General features: G+C 65.1%; 1 protein-coding gene across 2 annotated transcripts; it reads left to right on the top strand.

Annotated features, from left to right (window-relative positions):
• The first annotated feature begins 691 nt into the window (after window positions 1-691).
• Arhgef16 (Rho guanine nucleotide exchange factor 16) lies at window positions 692-20,791 on the top strand. 2 transcript variants are annotated; one of them, XM_047558920.1, is made up of 15 exons: window positions 692-855; window positions 7,640-8,230; window positions 10,379-10,424; window positions 11,332-11,501; window positions 12,721-12,777; window positions 13,162-13,322; window positions 15,354-15,506; window positions 15,584-15,713; window positions 16,087-16,161; window positions 16,445-16,537; window positions 18,033-18,184; window positions 18,572-18,760; window positions 19,243-19,316; window positions 19,786-19,887; window positions 20,189-20,791. In XM_047558920.1, the coding sequence occupies exons 2-15, from the start codon at window positions 7,658-7,660 to the stop codon at window positions 20,326-20,328; spliced, it is 2,115 nt and encodes a 704-aa protein (XP_047414876.1). In that variant the 5' UTR covers window positions 692-855; window positions 7,640-7,657; the 3' UTR covers window positions 20,329-20,791. The 2 variants fall into 2 exon arrangements, with proteins under 2 accessions (XP_047414876.1, XP_047414868.1); XM_047558912.1 differs by having other exon boundaries at window positions 692-868.
• The last annotated feature ends 1,041 nt before the right edge of the window (window positions 20,792-21,832 follow it).

The raw sequence follows: 21,832 nt of genomic DNA, 5'->3' as shown, positions 1-21,832 counted from the left end.
CCTGAGGGGACAAGCAGGGGCAGGGCAGCCAGGCTGTCTCCCTCTGCTTCCAGACACGCCAGGTCTGGTCACATGGCCCCAGTGCTGGTCCCCAGAGGCTCCTGCCACTCTCAGGATGGGACTAGCCCCATGCTCCGTCCAGCCTGGTCCCCACCTGCCCCAGCCTCTCGTCTGGCCTGTTACCTCCACCTGAGGGCTTAGCTCCTGCTGGGACCCTGGGACCCAGTACTGGGTCCCCACCCAACCTCCAGGGCTCTTAATGGCCCTTCTCAGGACAGGGCGGCCCGGCCAGCCCGGGGAGCAGATTCCTGCACCTTGTGCTGTGGCGCTGCTGAAGGCTCTGCCCTGGACCTCGGAGCCCCGGGACCGGAAGGCCGGGCTTTCACACGCGGGCATCGGTGTTCCTGAAGGGCTGGATGAGGAAGCTGCCTCACCAGCACGGAGGCCAGTGCCCGGGCGCCCCGGAAGCCGGCCTGGGCCGAGGGCGGGGCCTTCGTGCGGCCACCGGTTCCCGCCCCAACCTCCGTCCCGGGAGGCTTCCTGGAGGAGGCGACCGCGCAGTTGGGAAGGCGGCGCGGACGGAAGCCCGCCTCCCAGCGGGAGGGCCGGGCGCGGGCCGGCGACTCGGCGGGTCGGGAGTCCGGCGCGCGCGTCACGTGGGCGCAGGCCGGCCAGGTGCCTCGACGTTGCCGCCGGCCAGCAGGTGCCCGCGCGCCCCGCCCCCGCCGAGGCCACGGCCCCGCGAGCAGCCCGCCCGCGGCCGCACAGGAAGTGGGCGGGACGGGGAGGAGCCGAGGCCGGGCGCCCGCACGCTGGCCGCGCCGCCGCCGCGCGCCGCTCCTCCGCCCGGCGCAGGTGAGCTCGGCAGGTGAGTGGGGGCCGCGCCTCGGGGCGGCCGCGACCCCCGCGCCCTGCCCGCCGCTCCCCGCGAGCCCCGCCCCGGGCTGCGCCAGCTGTGCGCACCGCCCCGCCGCCCCGGCCCGGACCCTACCGGCGCGGCGCCCTGCCCGCGCCCCGCTCCCCGGAGCCGCCGCTGCCCGCGCCCTGCCCGCGTCCCGCTCCCCGGAGCCGCCGCTGCCCGACTACAGGGAAACTTGGGAGGGCGGTCGGGCCGGGCGTCGGGGCGCACGACCCGGGAGGCGGACCAGAGCTGGAAAGGGGCGGGAGGCAGGGGGCCTCCGAACCCGCTTTGCCCGATTCAGAGTGACCCCAACAATGAAGAACCCACCTCCCGTCCCCTCCCTGGCGGCCTTGGTGGCAGCCACCCAAGGGTCAGCCCTGCTTCCAGGTGGGAAGGTGGGGAGGGGTGGCCTCACAAAGCCGTCTTAGCTGCCCGGCCTCCATTTCCTCCTCCGTAAAATGGGCACAGAGGTCCCTTTTGAGATTTGAGTGAGTGCAGGGGCCTGTGCCCAGCACCTGACAGGTGGGCGGGGAATCAGGGAGTGGCTGCCATGTCAGGTGTCCCGAGGCCTCTGCGTCCCACCTGGGGCCCAGGAAGGTCTCTCTTCCTTATGTCCTTGTAAACAGTCCAGGCACTACCAAGGTGGGGGTTAGGGATGCTCTAGCGGACACTCAGGGCCAGGCCTTGTGTGGGCCCTGCTGGCTGGGTCAAGCTGGAGGGTCCCAGACAGCACCCCTGTCTCTCCACCCGTCGGCTCTGGTGTGGTGCCCGGTGTGTTTCCTCTGGGGTAAGATCCTTGCTGGGTGTGAACTAAGGCAAGCTACTTAAGCCTCTGAGCCTCGGATTCTCATCTGTAAAATGGGATGATAGACACATCCCTTGGAGGGTGGCAGCTGCAGAGGTCCTGTTCTGGGGACAAGTGCACAAGACAGTCACGGCCCCTGCTCCCCTCATATGCATAGCCTGGAGAAGAACGTGAGCAGTAGCAGGTGCTGTGGGCTGAGAGGAGGCACCCCTAGTCCTGGGGGGAGGTGGGGGTACTGGGGACTTCCTGGAAGGAGTACAGTATCGGTGACTTGGAGGCATCTCCCTCGCCCGCTCCACCTGGACATCTCTGGGGGAACCTTTGCTGCCAGGGTGTGCGGAGCTCTGATTCCACAGGGGTCCTCCCTGGCCCACGTGAGCCCCTGAGGGCAGTCCCTCTGCACCCTGGTGATGAACCGAGGCACCCAGGTGAAGCAGCTCGTTGGGGTCCCTACGGCTTGCCCATGGAGGCCCCAGGCCTTCTGCCCTGAGGACGGCAGCCTGCCTGTGTTGGGAGGGGGCCCGGCTGCTCCGTCTGGGGTTTTGGTTTCAGTTTCTGTCGACTTAGCCCGGCTCCTGTGCTCAGGTGACCATCCATCTGCAGCAGTGAGGACGAGTCCAGAATCCCTGCTCCCCAGGTTCCAGGTTCAGAGACAGCCATCTAGGTCAGAGTGGGGCCTGGCTCCTTGCCTAGCTCTCGCTGACCCGGGCAGCTCATGTTCTCTCTGCACCTGGTCCTTCACCTGCCCGAGGGAAGAGACCCACCTTCCAGAAGTTTAGGAGGGGCTGGACTGAGTGGGTGAGAGGGCCACCAGAGGCACCATCTGGACAGCTGTTTTATAGCTGGTGACCGGGGCAGCAGGGGACCGGTCAGGGTCAGGGCTCTGCTCCATCCTGTTCCTCTGGGGATCCCTAGGGTACCAGCCAAGTCTGGTACAGGGCCTAGGTTTATGGATGTGTGGAGTTAAAGATGGGAGCCACAGGGTGGCAGCTGGGTGCTGTGGACTGAGCCAGGCTGTGTGCAAAGCTGGGCACACTGGGTGGGCTTCCCCACCCCACCTGAAGTGTGACCCTCTGAGTCACCATGAGGGCTGTCTCCACCTCAGTGCCTGTGCCAGCTGGTTGTGGGGCTGCCCCCGGCACTGCAGATGCTAACAGCATCCCTGCCTCAGCCCACAGGACTCGTGACCACCTGCAGTGTCTCCAGGCATCGCCGAGCCTCCCCTGGTGGGCAGAGCTGCCCCCCATTGGCCCCAATCCCCTGGCCACTCTGCAAATGGAACTCTTTGCTGTGTGCTGTGGTTTACCAAGCCAAATCCTGTCCCTAAATTATGTGGGACTCCAAGTCCCAAGCTTGGCCAGGCAGAATTACCCAAGTACAAGGGCATCATTGTGGGCTGATCAGGGTTGGATTGACAGATGCTAGAGAGGCCCCACCCTGCCAGATAGGGTGGGGGCAACTGGACTGAGAGGCTAGGATAGAAGGGACAGAGGTTTTAGTGTCACACATTCACCCATCAATTCCAGGATTGAGCCCCACTGTTTGTGAGGGCATGAACAGGAGGTTGTTCCTGTCCCCCAAGGGCTCACAGCCGTGTAGGCAATCAGGGACAAGCAGCCTGAAGCTTTTGCCACAATGTGTCTTTGTAAGAGCTTCCCTGGGGGCTCCCTGCTCAGAGAATCCTGGCTGCCTTTGCTGGGGAGCAGATCTGCCTCTGTCACTCTTGTGGCCTCTGGGAAATATGTTTTGCAGACTGTGTGGCCAACTTCTGCTCAGAAGGCAGCTGAAAGGAGGGTCTGAGCTCTTGGCTCCTGAGATGGCCATCCTGGAGGAGGATGCTGGATACAGACATGGGATAGGACTGGGTGCCAGAGAGCACTGCAGATCATGTGCTCTCCAGTGTGTGCACTGAACACATTACCTCCGGCTAGCCTGATGCCTCTTCCCTAAAAAGAAGCAGAAGCTGATGCAGATGTTTGAGGAGAGCCTTGAGTGTGAGAGTCTGAGACAACCAGGGACTGAGACACAGGAGGAGAGCATGTGTGCAGGAACAGCTCCAACCGCCAGCCAACAGAAGAAAATCTGTCCAAAGAACAAGTGGTCCTGTCCTCTAATAGAAAACATTGTATCCATAAAACAAGAACAGGCTGCTGTGAATGAAGAGTAATGAGAAGGCAATAGAGAGATCTCTGGAGGACATGAAAATGACATGGAAGATTAAGTAGGGGGATTCTCCCTAAAGGAGAACAAAGAGATGAAAAAAGTGAAAGACAAAAAAAAGGGGGGGAGAAAATGTCAGAGGTTTCAGTACTTTTTAATGGGTATACCTAAGTCAGCATGTGGCCAGCCCTGCCCTGCTAACCTTCAGGGAGAGATCCTGGCAGAGGCTCAGCCCCTGAGGCCAGGGGCTGTCAGTGAGCATGTGAGGTAGACTGGGCTGGGACCCTCTTGGTGGCTGTAGGGTGTGTGGGGCTCTTCCTGGGTCCCTGAAAGAGAAAATAGAGTAGAAGAAATTATCCAAAACATAATACCAAGCCACATGCAGACCCCAGAGTAGGAGCAAGCAGATAGGAAGTCCTACCAGGTACCTAACTCAGTAAATGAATTTGGGGGTCCCAATACCCTCCACGGGGCTAGGACCGAGAGAAGTACAGGTCACAATTCCAAAAAGAGAAATCGGAAGGGTGTTGGGATGCCTTGCCAGCAACAAAGACAAGGGAAGGAAGCTCCGTGATTCTGGAAGAAGATAATCTCCAAGGGAATCTCTGAGCTCATGCAGTCACAGGTGAGGCAAAGGCAAAAAAAAGACGTTTTCAAGCCGTGAGCGATCTGCCCCCCTGCTTCCTAAGGCCAGGCCTGGGCTCTGCTCTGGCACAGCGTGGGAGGCGGCCTGGGGCCAAGGGTCCTGCGCACTGAGAAGTGGTCAGGGGCGGCCCCGGATCTCCAGGAGGCCTGCAGAGTCCCCAGCCCAGATGGTCTGTGGGAACCGGGAGTGGTTGCTGCTTGTGGGGGCTGTACTGTCGAGAAGCAGCAGGCCCGGACGCTGGGGCACGGGCTGGAGGGGCAGTCGTGAACAAGGCAGCTGCAGGCGGCGCCCTGTGCGGGCCCACAGTGGCGGCCCCTGGGCAGTAGTGCAGTAGCCTCTGGGCAGGCAGGCTCTGGAGGTGCGGCCTATGCCCCTGAGGTAGCTGAAACCAGAGCACAAACTGCCAGGGGGTGCCCGTGGCAGCCCCTGCCCCGAGCACTCCTGCCGCAGGGACCGCTGCCCTCACCCCTTGGGGACACTGCTGTCCTTTCAGCCCTGGGTTCCAGGCAGGCAGTGCCCCAGGCCTGTGGGCGCGGCTGCCTTGCTGGGAACGGAGGTTACGGCCAGCAGGGCCTCACCCGACAGGTTCCCGCCTGGGCACCTTCTGGACCTGGAGCGGACTTTACCCTCTGTTGGGAGAGGCTGCCACTCGTCAGGGACTGTGCCACCCGCTAGCAGCCGCCCTGCCTGCCAGAGCTGGGCACCGGCTCAGGAAGCCGGCGGATACTTGTGTGCCCTGCGGTGCTGCCCCTCTGTGGCCGTGTGGAGTGCCCCGGGGTGAATGGAGCACACAGGGCGTGAGCGCCCAGCCACAGACCGCCGGGCGCTGATGGCAGTCTGAATAAACGGACTTTCTTCCCGGCCTGGGTGCGTCGCAGCAAGTTAACGTGGGGTGTGATGCTGGCCGCACGGCCCTGCCCAGCTCTGCCCTGCGTCATGCATCAGGGCCGGTCACAGCTCTGGGGGAGGCCTGCTGCTGCTGTCCCGGCTGGGTGGTCAGACGCTCTGAGGAATGTGCCCTCCCTCGGGGGCAGCCGGGGCTCCGAGGCCGCCGTCCCCTCCCTGGGGCCCAGAGGTCGCAGCACTGCCTTCCTGGGTGGCTCAAGCAGAGCACTTGTGCCTTGGGAGAAGCCTGCTGTCTTCTAAGGGACAGCCAGCTTCCTGGTGCCCTGCAGTCGCTCTGACAGCACTGACCTACGTCAGCCTGTGGCCAGCTCTGCCCCACTGCCCTTCAGGGAGGGATCCTGGCCAAGGCTTAGCCCCCAGGGTGGGGCAGACAGGGTGGGCTAGGGCTGGGACCCACCCGGTGGCTCTCAGGCCAGTGGTGGTCTTCCTGGGGCCCAGGGAGCCCACCCCAGCCCCGCGCCTCTGGCTGTGAGCTCCCTCGGGAAGGAGAGCTGCTGCTGGACCCCAAGGGCAGCACGGGGATGGCAGGGGACCTTGTGGCCCAGCTCTGAGCCCAGAGCCTACCCCCATGGCATGTGGTCCAGCCTCATCTTCCTGCCCGTCACCAGGCCGTCGTCCTAGGCGGCTCTGGGAATGGATCTTAGCACACTCCAGGTTCTGGGCGTGCAAAGCCCCCTTGGCAGCAGCTTCCTTGCCTCGTGTGGCCTCCTGCTGTTGGTGCAGCGTGGAGGGTGAGCGTCCTGGGCCCAAGGCGGCCCCCGTCACACTGGAGTGGCCTCGCGGCTGCAGGGCCCCATTTTAAACAGGACCCACCCCAGTTGGTGGAGGCCTCACAGTGCCACAGCTGGGGACACCCCTGCTGTGCCCGCTGTGCGGATGGAGCTGAGGCAGAGGCCATGCCCTTGCTCCTGAGGACAGGATTTCCAGGCCTCTGCAGGGCAGCCCGAAGCGCGTGCACCCTGTGCAGGGAGGGCATGGTCAGGGCCCCGGGGCTGGTGCCATGAGGCCTGCCCTGGGAGTGAGGGGCCCACCTGGCTGCATGGGCGCGACCCTCAGGTGAGCCTCGCACCGTGCGTCCACACAGGCCTTCCTCCTTCCCAGCTTCTCCTGGGTCGGTCAGGGCACTGCACATCTTGGCCACGGGTCTCAGGCCACTGGGGCTCCTCCTGGACATGCTTGTGGTCACTGCATCCAGGCTCTGAGTCTCTGCCCGGGAGAGGAAAGTGTGTCTTCTAACTGCGTCTCTCCTCGCTGGCCAAAGCTGGTCTTGGGACTCATTCCCAAGGGGGCAGGAAGGGCGACCCTGCCTCATGCCCAGAGGAGGGACCAGCGCCATGGCCGGCAGGTCAGTGACCAGAGAGGACGCAGGCTTGGAGAGGGGCTCGGGTATGTAGAGTGCCCCAGGGCACACCCTAGGGCTCCTGGCCTGCGTCAGGCAGGGTGAGGCCCAGGGCTCTGTGCCCTGCTCCCTCTTCCGACTCAGACCTGGCACCTCCTGAGCTGGGATTGCCCACCCCTCTGCAGTCAGGAATGTGGGAGGGCAGAGCCCATGGCCCTTGTGTGGACAGGGCTCATGGACAGCCAGCCGTGGCTGCAGCATGAGAGGCAGGGTCACACAGGCCTGGGCCCAGGTCCCGGTTCTGCTGCAGCCAGTGCTGTGTCCCCAGCAGGTCCCGGGAGCCTTGAGCAAGGAGGGACTGTGGTCACTGCCATGCAGCCTCAGGAAGGGTCCCAGGATGAACAGTCCCTCCGTTCACCATGTGGATGTGGCTCTGGGAGACCCAATGGCCATGCCACCAGGTGTCCCAAGCATAGTGAGGCCTGAGCCAGGTTCCAGTCCTGATCTGCAGGTCCCCAGAGCCAATGCACCCAAACTGTGACAGCTCAGGGCTTGGTTTTTGCTGCCATCGGGGGAAGCAGGGTGAGTCCAGGGTCCATCCTGGACCGTGGAGCCTGGCCTGGCCGCCTTCCTCAGATCAACCCCTGAGCAGGAGCGGGTGCGAGGCTGTCCCCACCCTCCCTGCAGGCCCCTGGGGGAGTTCGGTGCCTGGGCCTGGCCGGTGACCTGCCCTGCTCCCCTGACCTCATCACTGTCCCCTGCACCCCCGCTGCCTCCGGAGCTGCTCCAGGGCTCTGGCACACCGGGCAGATGTCGGTGCATGAGGCTGCCCCCCACGGGGGCCTGGGGAGGCCCTGGTGACCCTTCTCTGCCTCTACCCAGGACCTGCGGCCACCCAGCATGTCCCAGCGGCACTCAGACGGCTCCTTGGAGGAGAAGCTACTGGAACACCGCTTCCACTCGGAGCTGCAGCTGGACGCCAACGGCAACCCCGCCTCCAGGCTCCCCATAGTCCGGGGCTCCCTGAGGTCCAGGGTCAATGCCGCCTTCGAGCCTGAGGCCTCGTCACCCCCAGGGGACAAGGAACCCCGGAACATCGTCCTAAGCACACAGAGCCCTGCAGCCCTCAAGATGGGCACCCAGCAGATGATCCCCAGGAACTTGGCCGTGGCCAGCAAGGCCAAGACCCCGGCCCGTCACCAGAGCTTCGGGGCAGCAGTACTCAGCAAGGAGGCCTCCCGGAGGGATCCCCAGCTCTTCTCAGCCCCCAACTTTTCCTTGGATGACATGGACATGGACACAGGCTCTGGGGCACTGCTGAAGCGAAACCTGCGAAACCGATCCTACCGGGCGGCCATGCAGGGCCCGGAGATGCCCCGCAGCAAGGGGGAGCCCCTGCTGCTCAGCCCCAAGCTCCAGGCTCTGTCCGAGGAGTCCAGCCAGCCTCCTGCCCGGTGCCCAGCCAAAAATAAGGTAGGGGACTGCCCCCTGGGTGGTGGGCATGGGCGGTACTCAGGGCTCAGGAGCCCCCGGGCAGGAAGGTGGCCTGACCCTCTCAGTCTCCCTCGTCTGCATCTATACCTGAGTCACCGATCTGCCGTTTCGTGACCCCCCAAGTTCATTGAGCCGGGCCCATGATCAGGCCCACAGCCAGGCCCTCGGTGTGAGCGTCCTGTCCTGTCAGGCAGCGGAGGCTCCGGAAGCTGGGAGTTTTGCCAGGTCTCAGGCTGCAGCATCCCTACTCCCACCCGAATGGACAGCAGAGGCCCAGAAGGGACCCGCCTGCTCGGCTGATGGCTTTGCAGCAGTGACCCTCCTGGCTCAGGCTGCCTGAGAGGCCCCAACAGGCTCAGAAGGGCCAGTGGGCAGGCGCCCATCTGCCTGCAGCGTGGGAGAAGCCCAACCACTGCTGAGTGCCCGCCCCACCTGTCTCTGTGGCCCTGGGGCTGGGCCGGCAGTGCTCGCTTCCCTGCTCAGGCCAGGCTGCTCAGGTCACTGCAGCCAAGAGGACAGAGGCACCCAATGGGGCTTCTGGACCCATATTCCTTGCCCCTCGTGTCATCGTCCCCCCCATGGCTGGAGGACCAGGCCTTTGTTGCAGGTAGCCACAGAGCAGGAGGCATGTTCTGGGAGAGCTGCCCCTGGCCAGGACCTGGCTCTGAAGGCCTTCAGAGCCCGCAGCCCGGCTGCTTGGTCTGCTCACCCAGTGGGCAGGATCCGGCAGGGGCTTCTCTTTTTCTGAGTCTTGCCGACTCAGGACCCTTCCCTCTGTGGGACAGAGGTGTCTGCCTGTTCTGGGTGCTTTGCTCGAACTTGTCCAGAAGTGGACCCAGGCTTGGGGACAGACAGACCTTTTTGAACGTCCTGGGGCGGGGCTCTGTGGCTGTGTGGCCCCGAGCAAGTAGAACAAGTTCCTGGGCCTTGGCACCCACGTGTCAGTGAGAGGACAGCCCTCCCTCTGTGGCATGCTCCAGAGAGCCTGCGCCTGGGTGCCAGGAGCGGGCTCAGTGTCCCTGGGAAGGGCACGTTCGCTCAGGGGCATCTGCTCCCAGCTGCCTCCTGCATCCAGGCTCCTGCCCCGACCCTGAGCTGCGCCCCAGAAGCCAAGACCGCCTGTCAGAGCAGTGGCCCCAGCACACAGCACAGCCCACTGGGGCCCATGGTGACTAGTCAGGTCCTCCTGCTCCTTCACGGCCACCCTGCTGTGCCTCCAGGATGCCCAGACCCTGCGGGGCCTCTGCATGGGTTGCTCTACCCAGGGGCCAGAATGGGGCCCTCCAGGCCTCGCCTCCGGGGCTGCTTCACCTGCCCTCTGTGGCCCCACACCCAGACTCACTTCCTGAGGACCCCTCACTGCTGGGGCTCCCAGCTGGGCCACAGGCACGGCCCCTCCTTGCAGTTCCCTGGGCACAGGAGGTGCAGTGTGGCCCCAAGGACTGGTAGGGGCTATGGGGCCCAGGAGGACAGAAGGAGGGACTGGAGAGACCGGGGTGGGGAGGGAGCAGGCCAGGAATGGCTGGGAGCACCCCCACCCTGGCCTGTAAGGGGAATTTTCAGGCCCCAACCAGTTCTGAGAGCCCAGAAACCAGCTGGTGTTCCTGGAACCAGTGCACCAGCCAAACTCTGTGTCCCAGCCAGAAGTGTGGGCTCTGAGTGGGCAGAGGGCAGGTACTCCCTAAGAGCCCCGTCCCCCAGCCACCTCTGCCATCCCCACTGCGGCTTCTGGGGCCCTGGCAATTCCAGTCCTTACTCTTCCTGCCACACCAGATCCTCATCTCCAAGGCCTGGGGATGAGGCAGCTCCCACCCTGCCGCCCCTTCTCTGCCCTCTGCCAGCCACACCTGCCCACCTCGGCTTCCCCCCAAGCCTCCCTGGACTCCAGCATCCCCACCCCACTCTCCCTAGCAGAGACTAGCTCAGCTCTTCCTCCATGCAGTCCTCCTGGACCGGGCCAGCCTCAGTCCCCTGCCTCACCTGCCCTGGGCCTTCCTGCCTGTCCAGGCCTCTGCTTGGTTGCTTGGCCTTCAGTCTTGCCCTGAGTCTGGGTCCCCGAGCAGAGTCAGCGTAGACCCACACCTCCCTCTTCCCTGCTGACTGCTGGTGTTTCTGTCTCTGGCACAGAGGACTCTGGGACGGAAACGTGCACACAAGGGCTCCTTCAAGGATGGTAAGTGGCTCCCAGAAGCCAGTCTCACTGGGCTTTCCTAGGCCGGGTTGTGGGGTGGCTATGGTTTGATGGCTCAGAGGATGTTCCAGGCCAGGGACTGAGGTCCCGGGGGCTGATCTGACTGTGCAGCTCTGATGGACCCAGGAAGTTCTCTTAGACTCCTTTTCATGTGACCCCAGGGACAGGGAACAAACAGAGCCCCCACACTCACCCACGCACCCCACCTGGCCAGATCAGAAGGCACTAGCCCTAACAGGCACAGACTCCTGCCCACTGTGCTCTGCCTGGAATCTTCCAGGTGGGAGGGGAGCCTGGCAGATGTCAGGGCCCAGGAGGGAGGGTGATGGTGTCACTGCAGAGACAGTGAAGCCCAGCAAAGATAGGGGCTCAGGCCCCAGACCCAGCCTCTGCTCAAAGTTCCCCCACCAGGAATTTCCCCGCCCCTCCCCCCAGCCCCTGGAAGCTTTGTGGATGGCCACAGCCTGAGAGCAGGGACCTGGGCCTCCGGTGTGATCACCTCTCAGGAGAGATTGTCCCCAGGAGAGTAGCAACAGCACCCGGGTCTCAGGGTAGGGTTGATGCGCAGCCTGGCCCAGGTGGGACTTGCAGTGTGGCCTGGTCCTGGGAACTGCACCTCAAGCCCAGCCTGCCCACCCCTGGGCACGCACAGCTGACCCCGGCAGGCCTCTGATTTGTCTGCTGACCCCTGGCCTGGAGGTGCCACATTCTGCACGAGGCTGCCACCTGCCTCCTCGCTGGCCACACTCAGCACGGGAGCCGGCTGGCCAGGGGGAAGCCTGTCCCGGGGGCCTGCACTACCTAATGCTCTCAAGGGAACTGGGGGCCCGGGAGGGCTTGGCCTGCCCCAAGCCCCCAGGCATGGGGGTGACTCTGCTCCCCTCTCCAGACCCCGGGTTCTACCAGGAGATCCGGGAGCGGGGCCTGAACACCAACCACGAGTCTGACGAGGATCTGCTGGATGAGCCCTCCAGCCCCGAGGGGACACAGAAGGTGGACGCCACCATTGTGGTCAAGAGTTACCGACCTGCCCAGGTCACCTGGAGCCAGCTCCCAGAGGTAGGGCCAGGGCAGGCTGAGGCTGGCAGGGCGGCTGCAGCAGGACCCAGGGTGCTTTCCTGTCCAGCCTGTGATGGCCAGGTCCTCACAGGCAGTTGGAGCTGCTTCCCCAAAGCCCCTGCCAGTGCCAGGCCTGCCTGGGCTGTCCTTCCCATGAGGGGCACCTTGAGGGTGGTCCCTGGGGAGGAAAGCCCTGGGGACACGTGAGCTTGTCGCCGTGCGTGTGACGGGCATCCCTGTTCAGGCTGACTTGCAGGGCACTGTGGGTGCAGGGCCCCCTCCCAGCCCTCCTGCCGGGTGAGCACGGCAGGGGCTGGTAAGAAGGCGGCGGGGAGGGGCTGCAGGGCCAGGCCGCCCCTCCCTGCCCACATGACGTCCCTGCCCTACTGGGCTGTGGGCTCACTGGAGAGCAGGGCTGGGAAGCGATGCTGGTGCACGAGGGTGGGGGGCACCGCTGGTGCTGGACAGGCTCGAGGGCCCTGGGCACGATGGGCAGTGGGCGGGTGGGCCTGGCTTCCCTTCATCTCAGAACAGTGGGACTCTGTCTGCCACCCCTGCGGCAGGGACCCTCCATGCATTGCCTGCCAAGGGAACCCCAGGGAGGGCCCAGCACAGGGGCGAGGCAGACGGAAATGTCCAGGAGTGCGCTTTACTCCCCTGTGGGGTCGAGTGTGAGCAACCTCCCGCCACACTGCGGACATCCAGACCCAGGCTTGGGAGGAGGTGGCGTGGGGCCCTGGCGCTGCGATGGCCTCTGCCAGCCCCGTGGGCGGAGCGCATGCAGAGGCGGCACCCCAGGAGGGGTGGCAGGCTGGCCTGTCCTGGCACGCTTGCAGGGACAGGGTGTGCCGTGACTTGAGGGAAGCACACTCCAGCCGAGGCAGCCGCCAGCCATGGCCCTGAGGGCGGAGCGCCCCTGCAGTGCCACCACTGTGGCCCCACGTCACCCACCTGCCTGTCCTGCCCCCGTGCTGCCCCTCCACAGGGGCCCTGCACTCTCCCCAGCTTGCCCACCTGACCTATCCCTCTGGTCACCCTGGTTGCTCGGGGGCTACCCCAAGGCACACAGGAGGCGTAGGTGTCTTGATGGGGTGACTGTCCAGGCTCCTGCCTGCTCTGGACTGCTCTGACCCCACATTGGCTGTGGGTAGGACAGAAAGGGGGACTTTGGCTCCAACTTCCAGGATGCACAGCCCCTCCCCATGCCTGTGCCCCTCAGGTGGTGGAGTCGGGCCTGCTGGACAGGCTGTCCACGGAGGAGCGCAAAAGGCAGGAGGTAAGGCCACAGGCAAGGGCTGCTAAGCAGAGGGTGCTGCCCGGCCACGCGTGGCTGCACGACACCCTGGGGGAGAGCCACGGGGATGTCCACCCACCCACGGGCCACCTCCCAGGCCAGGCACAGTCAGCCCCTTGGGTCACCTCATGCATCCTCAGGCGGTATCCGGGGACTATCCTGTCCCCGTCTCGGACGAGGACAGGGGCCCTTGCCTGTTCTCCTGCAGCTCACAAGTAGCCCAAAGGCAGACCCAGGGAGGTCACTCACAACTCGGGAAGGCCATTCTGACGGCCACACCCATGGTGCCAGCCAGGGCCCCACCCACCTGTCCGGCCTTGGTGGCCCCCTGCTGTGGGCGGCAGCTGACCGTCGGTCTCTCTGCAGGCCATCTTCGAGATCCTCACCTCCGAGTTCTCCTACCTGCACAGCCTGGGTGTCCTGGTGGCAGAGTTCCTGCAGTCCTCGGAGCTGCGGGCCACCATGACCCAGACGGAGCACCACCACCTCTTCTCCAACATCCTGGACGTGCTGGGCGCCAGTCAGAAGTGAGCCCCGCTCACCCTCCCCACCGGCCTCCGGGCCTGCGTCCCCCTGGGTCCACCGTGCCCTAGCTGGTCACCACTGGGATGCTCTCTGCAGGCTGTTTAAGCCTGGCCTGCATCCTGTGTGTGGGACAGTTTTGGGACAGCTGCTGTCTGGGATGGAGGATGACAACCTCCATGGGCCCTTGAGGCCACCGAGAGCTGACCGTGAGGACAGGTTGAGCACCGGGATGTGGGCGTCCTAGACTTTCTCAACAGGTGGAGCACCCAGGGACACAGCCTGGGTCCACGGGGTGGCCGTCCCCACCCCAGCGCTGGGCGTGGAAGGTATCATGGGAGTGGGTGCCAGGGGCCTGCCCAACACAGCAGCAGTGCCCACGGCGCTCACCGGCCAGCGCAGCCTCAAGTTGCAGCCCCAGGTCGGGTTCTGCCCAGAAGTGTCTGGTGGCCGGGCTGGGCTCTGGTTGCAGGGCCCGCGGTGGGGAGGGCCGGCCACAGAGGTGCAGGTCCGTGAGGCCTGCATGCGTGCCTGCATCCAGTCCCTCAGACTCTGTCCCCCTGGCCACGATGCCCCAGGAGACCCTGGGCCTCCTGCTCCTTGCCCCTCAGCCTTGTGGGCCTGACCGGCCTGGTGCCTGCTGGGCCTGTGTGGGCTGGATGAGATGGCAGGTTGTGTGGTTCCAGCTGGGCCCTTGGAAAATGGCTGCTGACTCCTTCAAGTCAGAATTAGCCCGGCCCTTATGAGCCCCACGCAGTCTGCTGCCTGTGGGTACCCTCCCCCAACAAGAAGCTTCAGGGCTGCGGGGTCAGAGCACAGGGGACTGTCCTGTCCCTGGAGACAGGGGCTTCCTGTAGAGTGTCAGTGACTGCTGTGGGAACCAGCCCTGACTTGGCAGAGGGGGAGGGAAGGTTGGGTGGCAGCTGCCCCTCCCCAGTGTGACCCCCACCCCCACGCAGTCTCCTGTCCCCCAGTGCAGCCCCCTCTGTGTTGAGCGGTGTTGTATTTACTTCTGGTCTCTGGAGGGCTTCGGATTGGCCGTTGCTGGGATGGGACTCCCCGGCCACCTCCCCCAGCCACTCACTGTAGCCTCTCCTGGGAATCGGCACTCTTTGGGGTCACTGTCTGATGGCCGTCTCTCCCAGACTTCTCTGAAACCTTGGACTCAGCCTCCCAGCCTAGTGGACGTGTTCACCACCCACTCGTCCAGGCTGTCCACTCCTGAGCCATTGTCCTGTCTGCCCGGCTCCCATGGCGAGAGGCTCCTCATGATTCCTGCCCAGAGGAAGGGAGGCCCCTGTGTGAATGGAGGGTCTGGCCGGCCCACATTCAACCAGGAAGGGGGTCCTCAGGGGAACGGAGGTCTGGTGTGGGAGGACGCCCCACCTCCTTGGCCAGGGCGGGGAGAAGTGGACCGGCTCAGGGTCTGGCTCTGTGAGCATCCGAAGGGTGGACTGGAGGCCCACACGCCAGACAGCCGTCACAGATCCAGCAGAACCGGGTGGGCCATGGGCCAGCTGGTGGCAGATTAGCTCACCTGTCGTGGCCATGGGCCAGAGTCTCCTCCTGGAGGTCGGGGCCTGGGGGTCACCTCCAAGGAGTCGTTCAGGAGCCTGGGCTTGCCCCCTGCTCTGGCCTAGCTGCCCACTCAGAACAGGATGCGGCTCCTTGCAGGCAGGTGGACTTGGACGCCTCACGTGCCCAGCTCCCAAGTGGCCTCCGGCCAAGTTAGGGAGCTTGGCTGGCCGGGGCCTACCTGTCCCTCCAGGCTCCAGGGCAGCCCCTCTGTGTGCTGGGGGGCTAGGCGCAGTGCCTCTGTCCCAGAGCTGGTTCCCAGGGGCAGGCCCAGGGCCACGCGCTAGGGAGGCCTGCGCGCTGCCGGGCAGCCTGCTTCCTCCCACCCCAGGCCCCGTCAGGCTTGGCCTCCGGCCTGCTGGGCGGCACGCGTGTGCACACCTGTGTGCGTGCGCATGTCTGTGTTCCTGTGCGCACCTGGCAGCCATCCCCCGACGCCCTCCGCCCTGCCTCCCTTGAAGGTTCTTCGAGGCCCTGGAGCAGCGGCACAAGGCGCAGGTGTGCGTGGAGGACATCAGTGACATCCTGGAAGAGCACGCAGAGCAGCACTTCCACCCCTACGTGGCCTACTGCTCCAACGAGGTCTACCAGCAGCGCACCCTGCAGAGGCTGACGTGAGTGGCCGCCGACCCCACACGGACCGCCAGCTTTCCGCCAGCAGCTGGAGGGACCGCTGTGTCTTCTATTGCAGAAGCAGCAACGCCGCCTTCCGCGCGGTCCTGCGGGAGATCGAGAAGCAGCCGGCCTGCGGGGGTCTGCCCATGATCTCCTTCCTCATCCTCCCCATGCAGCGGGTGACCCGGCTGCCGCTCCTGACGGACGTGAGTGTGCAATTGCCACCACCCCTGGAGCGCCCACGTGCACCAGCGAGCACACCCCGCAGTACCCAGCTGAGCCCACGGCTGCTCGGGAGGCTCGGAGGTGGCCTCAAGTGGCGTAGACACGGGGCTGCCGGGCCTCCAGGGGCCGCTCCCCAGGCTAGGGGGAGGTGGCTTGGGTGGGGTTCCAGCTTCCATTCTCATCAGCCTGGCCTGGCTGAGCCCCAGGGGCTGTGTCCATCCGCAGGGACCCTCTGGGGCCCTCGACCCCCCTGCAGCCCACCCAGAATGGAATGGGGGAGCCCCCCTCCTGCAGGCCTCCCAGAAGGGCCTCAGCACCTCACACACTCTGCCTGGTGTCTGGTGTGTTCCTCAGACACTCTGCCTCAAGACCCAAGGCCACCCTGAAAGGTACAAGGCGGCCAGCCGTGCACTGAAGGCCATCAGCAAGGTGAGGGGGCCGGGCAGGGAGGCGTGCACTGCCCAGCTCTGCCCCGCTCCACCTGGTGGCACAGACCCTGGGCAGGGAGGGTGCGGGTCATCCATCCCAAGCTTTCCGTGGTCTTGATGGAGAAACCAAGGCCTGGAGCCGTGGGACTCACAGTCAGCAAGACCACAGGACGAACCAGGCCCACCCGCACCACCAGAAGGGGAGGGCCGGCATCAAGAGCCGCAGAGCCAGGCGTGGTGGGCAGCACCTGCCCCGCCTGCTCACGGCCTGCCCACGCCTGCAGCTGGTGAGGAAGTGCAATGAGGGGGCCCACACCATGGAGCGTACGGAGCAGATGTACACGCTGCACACGCAGCTGGACTTCAGCAAGGTCAAGGTGGGTGCTGGGCCGGCCCAGGCCCCCGGCCACTGCCCACCCCACCCCTCTCCCCGCTGTCTCCGTCTCAGTCAGGGCTCCCACCTTGGGGCCTGAGCTGGCGAGAAGCCTTGGGGCGCCTGCTGAGGAGGCCTGGGGCCAGAGCAGGCCCCTTACGGCCCTCCCCTCAGCTCAGGACCCCTGCCCAGGCAGAGTGGAAATGGGCCCCTCTGGCCTGTGCACACAGGGGCGGGCTCCAGCCCCAGGGGACTAACGCAAGCAGCAGGCAACAGGCCTGGCCTCCGGCTCATCCTGGGCCAGGGAGGGCCTCACTGAGGACCAAGGGGCAGGGGTGACCTGAGGCCAGCCCAGATCTGTGTCCCACGGGGATTACACTCTGGGAAAGGGACAGATGTCCCATCCTGGGCCTGGGCAACCCTCAGTGCCCTCCCCGCAGGCAGGGCTCAGCCTTAGCCTCCACTGAGCACCCCTGAGCACCCACAGCCTCAGCAGCCATCCCCCAAAGTGGACCTGTGTGGGTCTTCAGTCCTGGTGTCCAGTCCACCTTGTTCATTCAGAGGTATCCTGGCTTGGGTGACAAGTCACGGGCCACCCAGGTCAGGGTCATGCAGTGGAGCCTCAGAGGTCGTGCCCAGGGCAGGAGGCTCCTGGGGTGGTTGGGGTGGGCCTCATGGAGGAGGTGTTGGGCAAGGGCCACCCACTGCTGCCCCCGTGCCCTTCCTGTGCTCAGCTCCGAGTCCTCTCACGTTTGGGGCACGGCACACCCAGCCTCAGCAAGGGCCTGGTCATAGGCCTAGCTGACCCTGGGTGGGGCTCTCATCCCCACCCGGTCTGGTCTAGGCTTGGTGGGGGCAGGCTGTCCAGGTAGGGGCCAGCATGGCAAAGGCCCAAAGGAAGAGGTGCTGGGCTTCTGTGGGTGTCCACAGGTGGGAGGAGCTGGGGCTTCTGTGGGTGTCCAGCAGGAGACCATTTGGGCAGGAGGTGGGAGTGGCCTTGACTGCCAGCCCAGGAGCAGGGCCCAGCCAGCAGAGCGCCATCTCCTGCCCCCTTTTATTTGGATCCTTTGGTGCCCATGCCCCTCCACCCAACGTGGCCCCGGCCCCAGGGTTGGAGGGAGCTGTTCTAGTCAGGGTCAGGACAGGCCCCAGGTGCTAGCATGTGGCCCGACCAGGTCTCATTCCCAGGGGGCACAGAATCTGCATCAATGCCCAGTGCCATTCCCTGGGCTGGGCTCTGTCCCCAGCTCAGGTGGAACACTGGGCAGTGCCAAGTGAGCCTGTGGGCCTGACTGGAGGCTACCCAGGACTGTCCAGGGCTGCAGGCAGGGTCAGGGCCCAGGCCCAGGACAGCACCTTTATCCCAGGCCCAGGTACATCTCGCCCTGTGGGGGCCAGCCAGCTGGTCAGCCAGTTTTCAGACAGGGATTGCCCCCCATTCCACACCGCCCGTCTTGTCCCCCCAAAGGGTCCTGCTCATCTGTCCTCTCTGTCCCCAGTCCCTCCCCCTGATCTCCGCCTCCCGCTGGCTACTGAAGCGTGGGGAGCTCTTCCTGCTGGAGGAAACTGGGCTTTTCAGGAAAATCGCCAGCCGGCCAACCTGCTACCTGTTCCTGTTCAGTGATGTCCTGGTTGTCACCAAGAAGAGGAGGTGGGTCTGGCCAGGAGCCTGGGGTCTAGGGAATGGGCAGGGTGAGAGGACCAAGAAGAGGGGGACCTGGGGAATGGGCGGGGCCGGGAGGGTCGGGGCACAGCCCTGTGCCCTGGTCTCAAGACTTGTACTTCTTGCCACGTGACAGAGTGGCAAGACGGGGAACAGCCCTGTGCCCTGGTCTCAAGACTTGTACTTCTTGCCACTGGCTCCTGCCCGTGGGTAGGGCTTCTTCCTGCCAGCCTGGGCGGCCGACCAGGCCATGGGGAGGACTCCAAAGCTGCGGTCTCTCACTGTGGGCTTGGGAGGGAGGCAGCTCTCAGGAGTGCCTGTGGGCAGCCTGACCCCAGCTCTAGTAGGGAGCCTTCTGACGCCTGTGTCCCACAGCGAGGACAGCTACGTGGTCCAGGATTATGCCCAATTGGACCACATCCAGGTCAGGAAGCTGGAGCCCTCGGAGCCTTCTCTCCCCGGGGGCGGCAACCGCAGCTCCTCCGTGCCACACCCCTTCCAGGTGACCCTGCTGCGTAACAGTGAGGGGCGCCAGGAGCAGATCCTACTGTCCTCAGACTCCGCGTAAGATGGGAGGGTCTCCCTGGGAGGGGGCGGCATGAGGTCCACACACGGGCGTTTCCCCGGTGCAGAGCCCTGAACAAAACGCACAGCCCGCCACACGGTGCTTGTGTTCCCGGGAGGGCGCATCAGCAGATGAACTGTCCAGTGACCAGGAGGGGTGGATAAGGGGAAAGCAGGCAGGGATGGGCCTGGGTGAGGTTGGTGAGGAGGCCTCTTATTGACAAGGTGACATTTAGGTCAAAATCCCAAGGAGCGGGGCAGGAATGCTCAGTAGGGGGCCCAGCCCTGCAAAGGCTGAGGCAGGAGCACCTGTCATGGAGCAGTGAGGTGGACGGCCAGAGCTGGAGCCCAGTGAGCTGGGGACAGTGGGGCAGGTCAGCACTTGGGTGGCCAGCACAGAACAGGCACTGGCACCACACGGGGGCTCGTGGCACCTCGTAGAAGGGAGGAAGCAGGCCTCACTGGCACTCTCTGGCCTCCAGAAGTGACCGGGCCCGGTGGATCACAGCGCTTACCTACAAGGAGAAGCAGTGGAAGGGCCTTACCAACAAAGGAGGTGAGCAGAGCTTGGCCCTGGGGGGAGCCAGCTGAGGAAGGAGAGGCCCATCCGGCCCGTGGTGCACACCACACCGCCCTGTGGCAGCATGCCCAGGTGTGTGTGTGTGCGTGTTCACGCCCGTGCGCGTGTGTGCGTTTGTGTGTGCACCTGAGCGCACAGACCCAGCTCCGTCTCCCGCTCACCCCTGCAGGAGGCCTTGCCTGACCCCATAACTTGGGGAACTGAGGCCACAGAGCAGGCTGGCAGCCCCCTGGCACTGCCCTGTCCCTCGGGGGAGAGAGCGCCTCTGCACGCGCTGGGTGCTTTGGCCTAGGCGGAGTCTGTTCAGCCTCTGGAGGGCCTGTGGTGGCCCGGGGATGCTCCCCGTCCATGTGCTGGGACTCCTGGCGGCACTGTTGGTGGGAGTGGGGAGTCCTGCTTCAGCCTCGCCTGGACTCCCTGGCCACTGATGCCCTCTGCCCACCAGAGCTGCCCCAGGTGGAGGTCACCAAGGCCTACTTCGCAAAGGAGGCGGACGAGATCACCCTGCAGCAGGCGGACGTGGTCCTCGTCATGGAGGAGGAGGCGGGTGAGCGCGGGCGGCCACGAGGACACAGGGACACGTGCTGTGGCTGGGGCCGCGGGGCGCAGGGGTACTGCTGTGGCCGCCTCCCTCCAGGCAGGACTGGGTCAATGGGAGGACTCTGTCCCCAGGCCACGGGTGGAAAGGAGCTGTCACTCCGTGCCCTAGGTGGGGGGGGGGGGGCCTGCTCTCCTGGGGCCCCCGCTCAGCCAGGGCCCAGAATGCACCTGTGGAATGGGACAGGCACCTCTCAGTGGGGGGCCCGGGGCCCAGGCTGCCTCTCAGCGCCCCGCTCCGTCTGTGTCAGGGTGGCTCTATGGAGAGAGGCTGCGGGACGGAGAGACGGGCTGGTTCCCCGAGGACCTTGCCCGCTGCATCACCAGCCGTGTGGCCGTGGAGGGCAACGTGCGCAGGATGGAGCGGCTACGGGTGGAGACCGACGTGTAGGCGGCAGCCGGTGACTGGAGAGCCAGCCCGTGGCATCTCAGCCCCAGCTAGAAAGCAGCCCTGCAGGTGCACAGTGGGATGTCCCAAGGGCCCCACAGTCCCCAGCTGGGGACACTGCCAAAGGAAGAGCACACCTTCCAAGGACAAGTCCTGGAGGCAGACTCAGGGGCCGCGTGCCAGCCTGAGCCCGGCCCCTGGCCACCATGCCTCCCACCTGCTGGGCACCCGTGGCCGGCCACACCCAGGCTCAGTGATAAAGGATGGCCACAGCCCTCAGTGGGGGTGACTGAGGGCCACCGCCCGCCCACACCCTCCTGTCCCCTGGTGAGACAGAAAGGCCCTGAGTACCCAGGGGCGCCCTGTTCTGACAGGAGGGCTGCCAGCAGGAGGTGACCTACAGGGCCAGCAAGGATATTGTGACTAAGATTTTAAATGACATTAAAGTTTTTCTTTAGAACTTCCATTTCTGCAGTGAATCCAAGTCCAGGTAAAGGTCACATGTGTCCCTGTGGAATTCCCAGTGCTCTGGGTTGGGGCTGGCCCCTGTGCAAGGTCACCTTGTGCTCGTCCTTGGCTCTGGCCATCTGTCCACCAGCTGGAGTGTCATGGACAAGGCCTGTGGTGAGGGCCCAGGGGTGGCGACAACAGGGCCTTGCAGGGCCTGTCCTGGCTGGGGCATCTGAGGACTGGGGTTCGCAGGGAGCCCTCTGGGTGGCCCTGCGGTGAAGGTGGCCCTGGTCCTCAGGCTTCCTCAGGCCCTCTGGGAGCCCCCTGGGGACCTGCAGGTAGGAGGCTGGCCAGGCGGGGGCACGGCCCCTGCATCCTGTGCTGATGTGCCTCGCCTTTCTTGGCTGGGGTGCCGCTGTTGTTGGGTGGGGGCTCCGGCACCTGCCGGGGAGCCTGCCCTCATCCTGCAGGGAGCCCCGGCTCCTGTGTGAAGGTCAGGGGTGCATCTGCCCAAAGTGCAAACCAGCGACAGTGACAGGGAGCCGCCCTGTACCCTGCCAGCCCTGGGGCAGCTGCGGGGGAGGGGGATGGCCTGTGGGAGGGGCCGAGTCAGGAGCTGCTGCAGCAGGACGGAGCCAGCTCCCCGTGGCCCTCATGCCCTCTGGCAGCTGGAAGGACCGTCCTGGGCAGGGCTGTGGTGGGTGGCTGCACTGCACGAGGCGGAGGGAGGCCTTGGACAGAGGCTGGGTCTGGGGCTGACCCACTGGCGAGAGGCCCCACTGCCCCTACTCCCAGACACATGGGCATCTCAAGTCTCCATCCCGCCTGAGGCTGAGCCGGGCAACTTTCGCTCTTCCCTGCGGCTGCTGTGGGACGAGGTGACAGGCATGTGCACCTGAGAGCACCTGAGTGCACACACGCCGCGTGCCCGCACTCCTCGGACTGCCCCGCGGTCCTCCTGCTTGTCCTCCCCACTGACCCCCAAACATCGGGGTCCAGCAGGGGCAGGCTGGCCTAGCACTTGGCTCCCCAGCCACAGTTCAGGAAGCAGAGCCAG

The sequence above is a fragment of the Sciurus carolinensis genome, chromosome 1 (assembly GCF_902686445.1).
Source record: "Sciurus carolinensis chromosome 1, mSciCar1.2, whole genome shotgun sequence".
NCBI lineage: Eukaryota > Metazoa > Chordata > Mammalia > Rodentia > Sciuridae > Sciurus > Sciurus carolinensis.
This window is presented reverse-complemented; position numbering and strand designations above follow the sequence as displayed.